Source organism: Gopherus evgoodei, chromosome 4, assembly GCF_007399415.2.
Source record: "Gopherus evgoodei ecotype Sinaloan lineage chromosome 4, rGopEvg1_v1.p, whole genome shotgun sequence".
NCBI lineage: Eukaryota > Metazoa > Chordata > Testudines > Testudinidae > Gopherus > Gopherus evgoodei.
The window spans coordinates 131949179-131962221 of record NC_044325.1 but is presented as its reverse complement, the minus strand read 5'-3'; the positions used below and the strand labels follow the sequence as shown (position 1 = coordinate 131962221).

The window sequence follows — 13043 nt, the reverse complement described above, 5'->3', positions numbered from 1 at the left end:
GCACTAAGTGTAGGCAGCGTACAGGGCCTCGTGATGCACGCTGAATGGTTCGGGGGTCTCCTGGTGTGCAGAACACCGCGAGGGCCACTGGAAGGCTCACTAAGTACTTAAAGGGGTACTACCCAATTCCTCTGCACTGCCTTTAGGGTTTGGCTACTCCCAGCAGTTGTCCTGCTATAAATAAAGAGACATAGTGAAAGTGAGACAGCCCATGGTGCATCTGTCAGCGTAGGGGAGTGAGCTAGACTTGGGAAGGCACCTCTGTGAGTACCTGCATGCAGGCTAGAGCCCAGTATGATTGCGGTGAAGTGGTGCTGCCAGGAGCGGGACCCACCGGCACATTCTGCTCCTGAGTATGGCCGGCAGGAAGTGGAGTCTTGTCTCTTCACTCATTTTCATTTGTTCCCTGGAAATGCACATTTGCAATCAAGGGGCCGGTGTGGGGCTTGATAACAACAAAAACCTGAGCGATTGCCAGGAACCCAGCCTCTTCGCCACATGGCTCTGCTTCAGCCAAACGGCCTTGTCGGTGGGGGAGCAGCTGTGACCCAGTTCTTCAGCCTGTTCTAGTGCTGAGCTGTCCTGAGCCCTTTCCTCTGAACACTCAGCCACTGCCCAGTGCTCTCAGCACTGCGGGGTCTGAGCAACTCCCAGTCTTGCCACATGTCTCCCCGCACGCCCCTGGGGGGCAGGGCAAGGCTGTTCTCCCACAGCTGGGCCCGGAGGGCCAAAGTGACCTGTCACTCAGGAGTCTCTGGTGGAGCTCTGTAATGATCCCATGTCTCTTGGGTGCTGGGCAAGTGCCCTCAGCACTGAGCCATCTCCCCAGGTCAGGGACAAGTCCAAAGTAGCACTTCTCACCTCATCCCCTTGGGAGCATTCGTATTAAAAACGGCACCAGATCCTCAGCCCCAAGGGAGTCTGGTGTTCCTGGCGGGGACTGGAGGAGACAGACTGTAACGTGCTGTGCTGTGGGGATCCTGGGCTGGCAGAATGGTGTGTAGAGGAGAGATACCAGCATAAACTAGAGCAGCCAAAGGGCTGCTCTGCCTTCCATTGCCCTCCCAGCAGCCCAGGATCAAGCTCCCTGGCTCTGTTTAAAGCCCTGCCCCTTTACATCCTGATGTACAGTCCTGGGGGTGGGAGCAGGGCTCTGGAAGTCTGCACTGGTCCCAGATCTGCTCTGCCTTCCCATGTGGCCTTGGGAAAACCCTCAGCTGGGCGCAATGCGCTTCCCAGGCCCATGGTGAGGTTCAGTTAACAACTTTGCGTGAAGCTTGGAGATCCTCCAGTGAAAGGAGCATAGAACTGCAAATCCTTGGCACGACAGCAGCTGACTCTGCTGCCTGCTAGCCTGTGTGGAGGTGTTGGGGGCTTCTCTTCAGGATCAGGGTGGTTTCTGATTAAGAAGAAATCTCCACTCACCTCCCCAGGCAGCGTGCTGGGCAGGGTGCCGAGTAGCAGTTGGGAGTGTGTACATGCTGACTTCCCATGGCTGCATCCCCACCCTGCCCACTCCCACGTGGGGCACATTCCCAGCCAGGGATCTCCTCTGTCATCACCCACCGCAGGGCCAGCAGGGAGCCCCTGTGGGGCCTTACTCAGCCCAGCTGTGATGGCTGTTGTTGCACACTGCTGGGGGTGGGTCCCATGTACAACAGCGCCTCCTTGTGGAGGTGATTCCTTTTCTGTCTCCCCACCAAGGTCATACCAGCTGCCAAGTGCCGCTGCCAGGCCCAGGCTGGGCCATGCCCACTCTCACCTGGTTTCTGTGCTCTTCCAGACACAGTTAATGTTTAAGTGGGCAGAACCAAAAACCTGCAGCGAGGATCTGCCTACAGCCAGGCATCTGCCCCCCTCAGAGGTGAAAACCAAGTGCCCGCCCTGCAACCCTGGGTTCTTCAAAACCAACTCCAGCGCCTGTGAGCCCTGCCCATCCGGCTCGTACTCCAGCGGCTCCGGTAATGCCACCCTGTCTATGTCGGCTGAGTCCGGCAGGGCTGGAGCTCTGCTCTCCCAGCAAGGCACGGCCTGGGTTTGCTCCCCGTTAGCCATTCTCTGTGGGCCACGGAATCAGGGCAGGTTTGAGTTCTCGACCTGGGGCGAGTCACCAGCCCAGCCTTTCTCATGTTTCTAAATGGGAGGGTGGGCCTGGCTAGCTCCCTGCCCGGGCCCTGGGGTATGGAGAAGGGATCCCTGCGCTGAAAGGGGCAGAACCCCCGGCTGCCCCCTCAGCGTGTTGTCAGGCAAGAAGGAGCATTTGGCTCTCCTGCCTTGCACAGGGCAGAGAACCAGGGACAGCCCCATCTCACTCATAGCTTGTAGTTGAGCCAGAGGCTGGATTTGAGAGAGAGACACCCCATCCCGTCCTGGAGAATCCATCCCATCCCTTAACCATTCCACTGAGTAATTGCCCTCACTTAAAATCTGCCCCTTATCTCTGCCTGAGCTCTTCTAGCTTCAGCTTTCAGCCACTGGATCCTGTTCCTTGGACTCCCCCTCTGACCATCCTCCTCTGCTCGTTCCATGTGTGCGTCCCACCATGTGTCCCCATGGATTGCACATACAGCTAGGGAGGCAGCATGCCCAGAAAACACCCCCTCCACAGACTGGGAGTGAGACCGCTGGGACTGCACCTCCCTGCTCCTGCTGCGTGGAATCCCTGGCCAAAGCACAGCACTCTCCACCTGCTTCCAAAGCTGAGCCAGAGTAACATGGTTTCCCTCTGCTCCCAGGCTGTATCAGCTGCGCTGCTGGCACTGAGCCGGCGCTGGGCTTCGAGTACAAGTGGTGGAACACCCTGCCGGCTAATATGGAGACGACCGTCCTTAGCGGAATCAATTTTGAATATAAAGGGATGGCAGGTACCTGTGCAGGGGCGTTTACCAGCGTGCTTTCCACAGGGGGCTGGCCATGCTTCTCCTGACACAGGAGACGCTGCAGCTGCGGGGGCTCGGTTAGCTATCAGGATGAAGATGGCCCTCGAGTGGGCAGCTCTGCGACCAGGTTTTTGTCCCAGTGGCACAGACGGCAGGTATAATACGCCAGGGGAGGCTCTGCTGCTGCCACCAGACCCCTGGTTGTGGGGTTTTGTGGGGAAGTTTTGTTTTATTATGCCCCGTGCAGGTTCCTGGGCAGCCAAGGAAATGGTACAGGTCTGTCACATCTTATGCTGGGGTAAAGCACGTAAAGCGAAAATCGCGTATAGTCAAAATTACACTGAGTGCAATGGTTGGTGGAATCACCCACACTACAAGTGCAGTATTAAAATTGTTATTTTTGTCTTTTTGTTGTTGTTTTTTGTTGTTGTTTTTTGCTGACCATGTAAAGCTGAAATAGTGCATGTTAAATGCATGTAAGATGCGACGGACCTGTATGTGCTATTCAGCTTCCTGGGTTCATCAGTAATCTCCCTGGAATCCAGAGAGAATACTGGTGAACCCAGGAAGCTGAATAGCAAATACCCTCGGCCATCCTGGAATCTGCATGGGGCATAGCAAAAGCTTCTTCCGGAGAAGACTCTGAGAGACGGTTTTTTCCGGGCAGCTTGGGGTCTGGGGAGGAGAGGCATGGCTGCAGCTGACCCTGGAGTCTGGACTCCTCCAGGCAGTTGTGGGAGACTCGGGGCCTCAGCCAGCTCGGGACTCCTCTGGCCATGGAGGACCGAGGGGTTCTTGGGGCTCCATCGGGGTAGGGGAGGGTGTCTCAGGGCTCCGGCTGTGTGTGTGGGGGGGAAGAGGGGGCAGGCAGAAGGGGTGGAGCTGGGGCTAGCCTCCCCGAAGTGGGTCTCCACCCACTGCCCATGTGTGTTGAGTTATGTCCGGAAAGAGGGTGCTTGTCCCTGCAATAGTTATCCTGATACCATCCCTCGCACGGTTCCCCCTGCCATCTGGCACTATCTGTGCCAGTGCAGGATCCACACCAGAGGGTGGCACTGCTGGGTGCTGGCAGCGCTGAAGCAGTGCAACAAATCCAAAGCAGCAGCCAGGCAGTGGAGGGTGACTCGCCCATGCTCTGCCAGTACCCAATGTGTTTCCCACCAAAGCCACTGGCTAAAACCCATCAGGGGCACAAAGGTGCCTGGGGGGGAGCTGATGAGAATTCTCCTGTCGCCCTCCCCACCGGGAGCAGCACTCTACCCTTCTGCCCAGGGGGAAGTGACGGCACAAGGAACCAGATGGGGTGTGACACCTTCCACCTTGATCTGCCCCATAAATGCCCTCTGTCCCTGTGGCTCTGTCCTGGTGGTGGCCGTGCCCTGGAAGTCCTGAGAGGCTGTGACTGGTTCTGACTCTTGGCCTCTGCTGTTCCAGGGTGGGAGGTGGCTGGTGACTACATATATACAGCAGCAGGTGCCTCCGACAACGACTTCATGATCCTGACAATGGTCGTTCCTGGCTTCAGGTGAGAGCTGGGGTGACTGCCTCTGACCTCGCTGCACCCGGGATTCCAGGCCCCAGAAAGCTGCAGGGGTCAGTGCTCCACAGGACAGATTTCAGCGAGTCACAGCCCTGCGGGCAGGTGATACACCTCAGTGCACAGATGAGCTCGATCGGAAGGGCTGCCCTCACTCCCAGCACAGGAAGCTGGTGTTATTAATCATGCTCACTCCAGCAGTGCCTGCTGGTTGGCCAGGATTAGGCCTTGTTGTGCCAGGTGCTGTACAGACAGACCCTAAGATCTCACAGTCTGACCAGACCAGACAGACCAGGGGGAGGGAGGGGAGAACTGGGCAGCCGGGTTGGTGCCAGAACATTGTGGGAGGTGGGTTTAGTTAGGAGGGAATAAATGACAGAGATGTGGAAGGAAAGTGGAGACAGGCAGCAGAGCTGGGGGGCGGGGGCAGGGGCAAGAGTGGAATGAAGCTGAGGGAGGGGATTGACTGTTCCTGCCCATCAGCCTAGGGCAGGGAAAGCCCAGTCAGAGATGTAGGAAGGACCCTGCTTTGGCCATGGCTCCACCCCCATCTGGCTGGCTCCTCCCGTCAGTTTTTCCCCAAGGCCATGTGGTCAGGGGAGGGGTGGGCAGCCCTGGGTCCTGGAGCTCCATAGGCGAGGCATCTCCCCTGCACAGTATCTGGCCCAGGAGGGTGCTGGGGGGAGGGGGGTAGGCCCATTTTCTCCCCTTCTCCATCCAGTAATCCCTGCTCTGGCTGCTCCTACGGGCTTGGTCTCAGACACACATCCTGAGACCTAGACTCCATCACTGGGGTAAATCTGGAGTGAAGCCACTGAGCGAGGTAACTGAGCAGAACCTGCCTCCCAGCGCCGGTCACCCTGACCTGGCGGGTCAGTGCTGTACACTCAGGCGCTCTCAGCCCTCGCCGGTGCCTGACGCAGCCTGGGATCCGCTCTGTGTTCTCAGGCCCCCACAGGCCGTGATGGAGGACGTCGAGAACAAAGAGGTGGCAAGAATCACCTTTGTCTTTGAGACCATCTGCAGCGTGAACTGTGAGCTGTACTTCATGGTGGTAGGTCGGCTCGGCGGCTTCCTGCGCTGTTTCCATTCCCACAAATCAATGCTCTCTCTGCCGCCTATGTGAGGGGCCTCCCCTGCCCTGTCGCGCCCCCTATGAAGTGCTGTGGGTTCTCTTGGGGGCAGACATGCAGCTTTCAGGTCTCTGAGTCGAGTCCAGGCTGGTGAGCAGGGGCCAAAGGCCAGCTCAGGCTGCAGGCTGCCCAGCGGCTTCCTGGAGACACATTGGTGGGTCTCAGTTCAGCTGCTGGCGGGCAGAGATCCAGGTCACAGAAACTGCCAGTGCATCTGGCTCCTGCGCTGGCTGTCTCAGCAGAGAGGCCCAGGGCTGGGGTGGAGAGTGAGCTCCCCTTTGACCCATGGTTGATGGGTTGTGGGAGAAGCTGGCCCAGCTGCTGCCCATGTTGTACCCGCTCTGGGTTAGGGGCTGTCTGTTTCCAGCGCTCTCACCCAAGCACTTCCCTGCAGCTCTGAATTCTGTTAACCCTGAAAAGTCCTGTCCCCAAAGGGGCTGGAAGAATGACCCTTGGAGAGGGGCATCTCCTAGTTACCACACCTCGCCCCACTGCGCACATACCTCCACCCAGCACACTACTCTCCTTGCCACCCTGGCATGCTGAGGCCTCCCTCCCAGCTGCTGCAACCAACCATTCCTGTGTCTATATCCTGCCCTCACTGCCATGTCCCCCGCTGCCCAGTGGTCTGCCAGCCAGCACCATCCATCTGCATTGCCATGTGTGCCCGCTGAGCATCATCTCCCCTCCCGACCCGGTTCTAAGAGTGGCTGTCACGTCCTGGCAGAGAAGTTGGGTGAGATGAGCAGGGTCTGGGTATCAGGGATGAGGCTTCTAGCCAGCTACATGCACAATGTGATCCCTTCCACAAGGGGAAAGGACAGGAGCTTCAGCTGTGGCTGGGGGGGTTCTTCATCTCGAATGGATAAAAGTGAGAGATGGTTGAACTACTATGTGCAAATGGTTCGTGCTGGCCGCATGATGTGCATCCCTCCTGTTCTCTGATTGGTCTCCTGAGGTGCCTGGCATCACTTCTGCCCTGATTGGATGGCTGGAAGCTTTTCTAGAGCGAGCACTGACTCAGGAACATCTCGTGGACAATTCACAAGTCGTGACTGGGTCAGTGCCCAGTGGGTGTCTGACTGCGCCACCCAAATGACCCGTGAGTCACAGCACCTGAGTGACTCGCTCTGAATTCCATCTGCAAAAGCTGAGTGCTCAAGTGGCTTTTGGAGCTGGAACCTGACAGCAGGTGTCTGAGCTGCTTTGAAAGCTGCAGCCCAGCTGGGCTGTGACCCAGGAGGATTTGCATCATGAGGGCCGGCAGCAGGAGGGAACTTGGGGCTCTGCGTAATAAAACCCTTCTGAGTAGAAGTGACCACTCCGGTGCCTGCTGACCAGACCCTTTTTTCTTCCCACCCCATGGCAGGGCGTAAACTCACGGACCAACACTCCCGTGGAGACCTGGAACGGCTCCAAAGAGAAACAGTCCTACACATACATCATCGAAAAGAACGCCACAATGAGCTTCACCTGGGCCTTCCAGCGGACAGCGTATCACGAGGCGGTAAGGCGGCAGCGGCCCAGTCCCAAAGCTCCTTGCTCTCCTGTCCTGGAGACCATCTGCCCATGCTAGAAACTGGGATTTCCTTGCAATCAATTCCGGTTAGCAATGTCCCTTCAGCAGAGGCTGGGGGCAGGCCTGGGGCTCGAGAGACCCAGCTTCAGTTCCTCTCTCTGTCCCAGTGAGACCTTGGGCATGTCCCTTAGCATCTCTGCCTGAGCTTCCATCTGCACAGTGGGGATGGTAGCTCCACCCTCCCTCCCAGGGTCACATCAGTGCTGCGAGGGGCTCAGACGCTGCAGGCTGGGGGCCAGGCCCCAAGGTAGGGAGCCGGGAAATGTCTCTTCATGTCCCAGGACAATCCCTGCGTTCCCGGCACGCCTTGGGGCAGTGCTGCTGGTGCTGGGGGTTCACGAGGGCCCCTCTATTTCAGGGAAGAAAGTACACAAACGACGTCGCCAAGCTCTATTCGATCAACGTGACCAACGTGATAGATGGTGTGGCCTCTTACTGCCGGCTCTGCGCCCTGGAGTCCTCAGGCTCCTGCACCTCCTGCCCGCCTGGGAATTACATCGACCGAGCCTCTGGTGCCTGCCACCCGTGTGCACCCAGCACTTACCTGAAAGCCCATCAGCCCTATGGCAGTCAGGCCTGCATCCCCTGTGGCCCCGGCACAAAGAGCAACAAGGTGTTGTCCCCTCTTACCCATGGTGATGTGGGGCTGGTGCACCAGGTGCTGCACAAACGCCCCTGCTGAGTCAGCCCCGCCCTGAGCAGGCTGATCCTGCAGACTGGTGTGTGTGTGTGAGCAGCCTTGTACGTCCAGTGACGTCATGTGGGCAGATAGACTGGCTTGCCTGGATCCGAATGCAGGATCTGGGCCTGATCCCTGGCATAGGTGCTGACTCCATGGGTGCTCTGGGGTTGGAGCACCCATGGGGAAAAATTAGTGCGTGCTCTCTGCTCCGCCCCACAGCTCACCTACGCCTCCTCCCCTGAGCGCACCGCATCCCCACTTTTCCTCCCAGCATTTGTCGCTGTGAAACGGCTGTTTTGTGGTGTAACAAGCTCCAGGAGGGAGGGGGAAGGAGCAGGAATGCAGCACGCTCGGGGAGGAGGCGAGGATTTGGGGAAGGAGTCCAATAGGGGCAGGGAGGGGGCAGAGTTAGGGCGGGGACTTTGCGGAAGGGGTTGGAATGGGGGCATGGCAGGGGTAGAGTCGGGCAGGGCCGGTGCTGGGGAGGATCGAGCACCCACTGGCACCAGAAGTTGGTGCCTATGATCCTGGTAAGGGAGAGCTCCCCTATCTCTGTTCAAACTTGCAGTGACTGCACCTCCTGGCAGTGCATGTGTCACAGACCTCCCCAGCCTCAGGGTGAGATCCTTTCCTGCTGGGCTGACGGGTTTGTAAAGTGTGATCCTGAGTTTGAGTTCCGCTTTCCTGTGCAGAATCCAGGTTGCCACGCAGTTGGCGGCCCACCCGTCAGTAGCGAACAGGCAGGGATGGGCCTGTAGTGAATGCAAAGGGGATTTTTTTCTGAGGCAGCTGGACATGTATGTTCCGTGGTACCAGAAGTGCTAAGGCAGTCTTCTGCCTGGGTCACCACGCAGGGTCTCTAAGGCCTGGCCTGCCCGTATCATTCCTGCTGACCATGCTCCAATTGTCCTGTACCTGGCCAGATTCTGCCAGGAGTTACACTGACAAATCCAGCAACTGTTGACTTCAAAACTTGTCCTAGGGTGGGACTGACAGAATCCCGGCAGAATGGACCTCCCGGGACTTATTTCCTTAAAATCTTTTTTCTCTCCTCTCCACCCCCCAGTTTTTCTTGCCTTGAACTTAGATCCTGTAACACTGGGGTGGGGGTGGAATTCCAGGCTCAGAATTACACAAGGCAAGTGTGCACATCCCTACATAAAACTTTCATTGCCACCGAACCTGCATGGCACTTGGGGCAACACGGACTGTATGCCCACAGAAGGATGGCCCAATGCTGAGTGTGCTACCCCGGGCTGGGGGACCTTCGAGTCAGTCCCCTGCTCTGCTTAGGCTCCCTGGATCACCTTGGTCTCTGTTCCTCAGTCTCTGAAATGGGATAATGGCCCTGCCCTGAGGGTGAATACGATGCAGATTCTGATCTGCCACATAACACAGTGACAGGAGCCAGTTAAGTACCTTAAACAGATGGATAAATTACTTGAGAGGTCCCTGTAGAAGTGCCCACATCCTTCCATGTGTCAGGGACGCTGCTGCCTTAAAACACAGCCCATCCAGAGGCCATTTTTTTTAGAGTGCCCCTGAGCCAACAGTAGCTGTTCAGCACACTCTGGAAGGGCTCGTACTGGCTGACTGGGACATTCTTCCCCCCAGATCCATTCACTGTGCTACAACGACTGCCGCTTCTCGCTTGACAAGGACGGCAGGACCCTGGAGTACGACTTTTCAGCACTGGCCAACAGCACGTCCTTCGCAGGCGGGCCAAGCTTCACCTCCAAGGGGCTGAAATATTTCCATCACTTCAGCATCAGCCTATGTGGGAACCACGTGAGTGCACGGGGGCATTTTTGTATCCTCTGCTGACCCCCGCAGACTGAGGCGGCTGAGGCTGGGATTTCAGCCAATGCTGGTGCTAAACCTGGCTCCTTTTTTCTGCTTGATATATTGGCACCACCTTGCCAGAGATTGGAAGGTCCCCTCAGTTCAAAATGCTCCTTCGAGTTGTAAATCCACAGTCCAGAGAATTGGAGCAGGAAAGAGGCAAAATGGAGATGTCTATGGGGTCTTTTAGATCCTCTGCCATGTGCACAGACACTTGCTGTCCCAAACAAAGCCCACAACCCTGGTGGGTGGAAAGTTACTGGCCCAAGATGGAGTCCAGGGACACATGAGCATATCATATACCCTACGTCAGTGGTCTCCAACCTTTTTGGCTGGTGGGCCCCAGCCGAAGGACCACAGGCATATTAAGATGCCCCTGCGGGTGCCATGGCACCCATGGGCACCACGTTGGGGACCACTGCCCTACATGGTTTGCTGAGTCACAGGGCATGGCCATTGGCTCCTCACTGTCTGAGGCATCCCCAGGAAGAGATATCTGGGCGAGGTGGGTTTCTTCTATGGCCCATTGTGAGAGTGGAGTGTCCTTAATGGGCCAGCAACACAAGCTGTCTAGCCCTGTGTAATGTTGCTGCTTTTGGTGGGACGCAATTGAGAGTATCAGTTCATGACAAATTGCTTAGAGCAGGGCAGTCACAGCCCCAGGCTGATGGTTCTCCACCTCTAAGGCAAACCAAACCAGCCAAACAGAGAGGACTTCGGTCTCACCCCACTGGTTAACCTTAAGTCATACAAGCAATTCCCTTAGACACTCCAGTTTCCCAGTATCACCACCAGTGCCTCTCGTTATAGGGACGAATGGTTATGAAAACCAGTGCCCCAGTAAAAGAAAAAAAGTTCTCCTGATCCCACAAATCACGCTGTTGCCAGTTCTTTAGAATCTAAACGTTTATTCATAAAAAGAAAGTAATATAGATGAGAACTGAAACTGGTTAAATGGAATCAATTAAATACAGTAATGACAAAGTTTTTGGTTCAGGCTTGTAGCAGTGATGGAATAAAATGCAGGCTCAAATCAAGTCTCTGGAGTACAGCCACAGCTGGGATAGATCATTCAGTCCTTTGTTCAGAGCTTCAGTTTGTAGCAAGGTTCCTCCAGAAGTAAGGAGCAGGATTGAAGACAAAATGGAGATGACGATGATGCCTTTTATAATTCTTTTGCCATGTGGCTTGTGCTTTCTTTGTTCCAGCCACAAGCCACCCAGCACATGACCTAGAAAAACCTTAGAGTTCTGTCCATAGGCATGTCCCTGCATGCCTTGCTGAGTCACAAGATGGATCTGCCTTCTCTCAGGCCTTGGCTACACTGGCGCTTTACAGCGGGGAAACTTTCTGGCAGGGGTGTGAAAAAACACGCCCTGAGCACAGCAAATTACAGCGCTGTAAAGTGCCAGTGTAAATAGTGCCCCAGCGCTGGGAGCTGCACTCCCAGCGCTGTAAGGTAATCCCCTCATGGAGGTGGAGTACCTGCAGCGCTGGGAGAGCTCTCACGTGACCACACTCGCACTTCAAAGCGCTGCCGCGGGAGCAGTCTTGCAGCAGTTTCAAGTGTAGCCAAGCCCTCAGTGGGTCAGTTGTAGAGCTGATAGTCTTTAATGGGCCATCAAGCAGGCTAGGCAGTGCTGATGCCAAATTGTCTGGGGTGTCACCCAGAAGCACAGCACTAGTTTGAAATACAGACAGTATAGAGCCAATACTTATAACTTTAAATACAAAAACGATACATGCATACAGATAGCATAATCATAACTAGCAAACCATAGCCTTGTCATAGACATCTTACTTGACCTCCTTTATACAAGATTTGGTGCCAGTTTATGACCTTGGTTGCAACAATGATCTATATGGTCACAGTTTATGTCAGTAGTGTTACACCCTGATGGAAATCTATCTGGGGAGTGTCACCCAAGAATACAACACGTTTAAGATACTAGTCCATGGTCGGTATTCATAACTTAAGATACAAAGATGATACACAGATTTACAATGTATCCAGTATGATTATCCTGGTTAACTGTTCCATTGACACCTTACATGAGCACGTCAGATAAAATTTGTTGCAATTGTATAATATTGGTAGCAATACAGATTCAAATGGTCATTTTCAGTCATACAGCATCACACACACCAGTCATGATTTTATAGACCTAAATGGAGCACAGGATCTGGTCCAAGAGGTGAATATATAGCTGGACTGCTTGGTAATAGTGACCATAATATAATTAAAATTAACATCCCTGTGGTGGGAAAACACCACAGAAGCCCAACACTGTAGCATTTAATTTCAGAAAGGAGAACTGCACAAAATTGAGGAGGTTAGTTAAACAGAAATTGAAGGGTACAGTTCCAAAAGTGAAATCCCTGCAAGCTGCGTGGAAACTTTTTAAAGACACCATAATAGAAGCTCAACTTAAATGTACTCCCCAAATTAAAAAACATAGTAAGAGGACCAAAAAAGTGCAACTGTGTCTAAACAACTAAATTTAAGAAGCAGTGAGAGGCAAAAAGTATCCTTTAAAAAGTGGACGTTAAATCCTAGTGAGGAAAATAGAAAGGAGCATAAACTCTGGCAAGTGAAGTGTAAAAATACAATTAGGAAAGCCAAAAAAGAATTTGAACAACAACTAGCCAAAGACTCAAAAAGTAATAGCAAAAAAATGTTTAAGTACAGTACATCAGAAGCTGGGAGCCTGCTAAACAACCAGTGGGGCCACTGGATGATCGAGGTGCTAAAGGAGCACTCAAGGACGACATGGTCATTGCGAAGAAGCTAAATGAATTCTTTGCATTGGTCTTCACGGCTGAGGATGTGAGGCAGATTCCCAAACCTGAGCCATTCTTTTTAGGTGACAGATCTGAGGAACTGTCCCATATTGAGATGTCATTAGAGGAGGTTTGGAAGAAATTGATAAATTAAACAGCAATAAGTCACCAGGACCAACCAGATGGTTTTCACCCAAGAGTTCTGAAGAAACTCCAGTGTGAAATTGCAGAACTACTAACTGTAATCTGTAACCTATCATTTAAATCAGCTTCTGTACCAAATGACTGGAGGATAGCTAATGTGATGCCAATTTTTAAAAAGGGCTCCAGAGGTGACCCCAGAAATTACAGGCCAGTAAGGCTGACATCAGTACCGGGCAAACTGGTTGAAACTATAGTAAAGAACAGAATTGTCGGACACATAGATGAACATAATTTGTTGAGGAAGAGTCAACATGTTTTTTGTAAAGTGAAATCATGCCTCACCAATCTACTAGAATTCTTTGAGAGGGGTCAAGAAGCATGTGGACAATGGGATCCAGTGGATATGGTGTACTTAGATTTTCAGAAAGCCTTTGACAAGGTCCCTCACCAAAGGCTCTTAAGCAAA

The 13043-nt window shown here is 54.0% G+C and overlaps 1 protein-coding gene across 2 annotated transcripts in view; it reads left to right on the top strand.

The window, feature by feature from the left end:
* The window catches only part of KIAA1324 (KIAA1324 ortholog), an 89091-nt gene that overhangs the window by 48927 nt on the left and 27121 nt on the right, over positions 1-13043 (top strand). For both annotated transcript variants that reach the window (XM_030561116.1, XM_030561115.1), the window contains exons 9-15: positions 1784-1961; positions 2736-2864; positions 4314-4404; positions 5365-5470; positions 6919-7056; positions 7487-7741; positions 9425-9598. In XM_030561116.1, the coding sequence (XP_030416976.1) occupies positions 1784-1961; positions 2736-2864; positions 4314-4404; positions 5365-5470; positions 6919-7056; positions 7487-7741; positions 9425-9598 (1071 nt within the window). The remainder of the gene's footprint in view (positions 1-1783; positions 1962-2735; positions 2865-4313; positions 4405-5364; positions 5471-6918; positions 7057-7486; positions 7742-9424; positions 9599-13043) is intronic.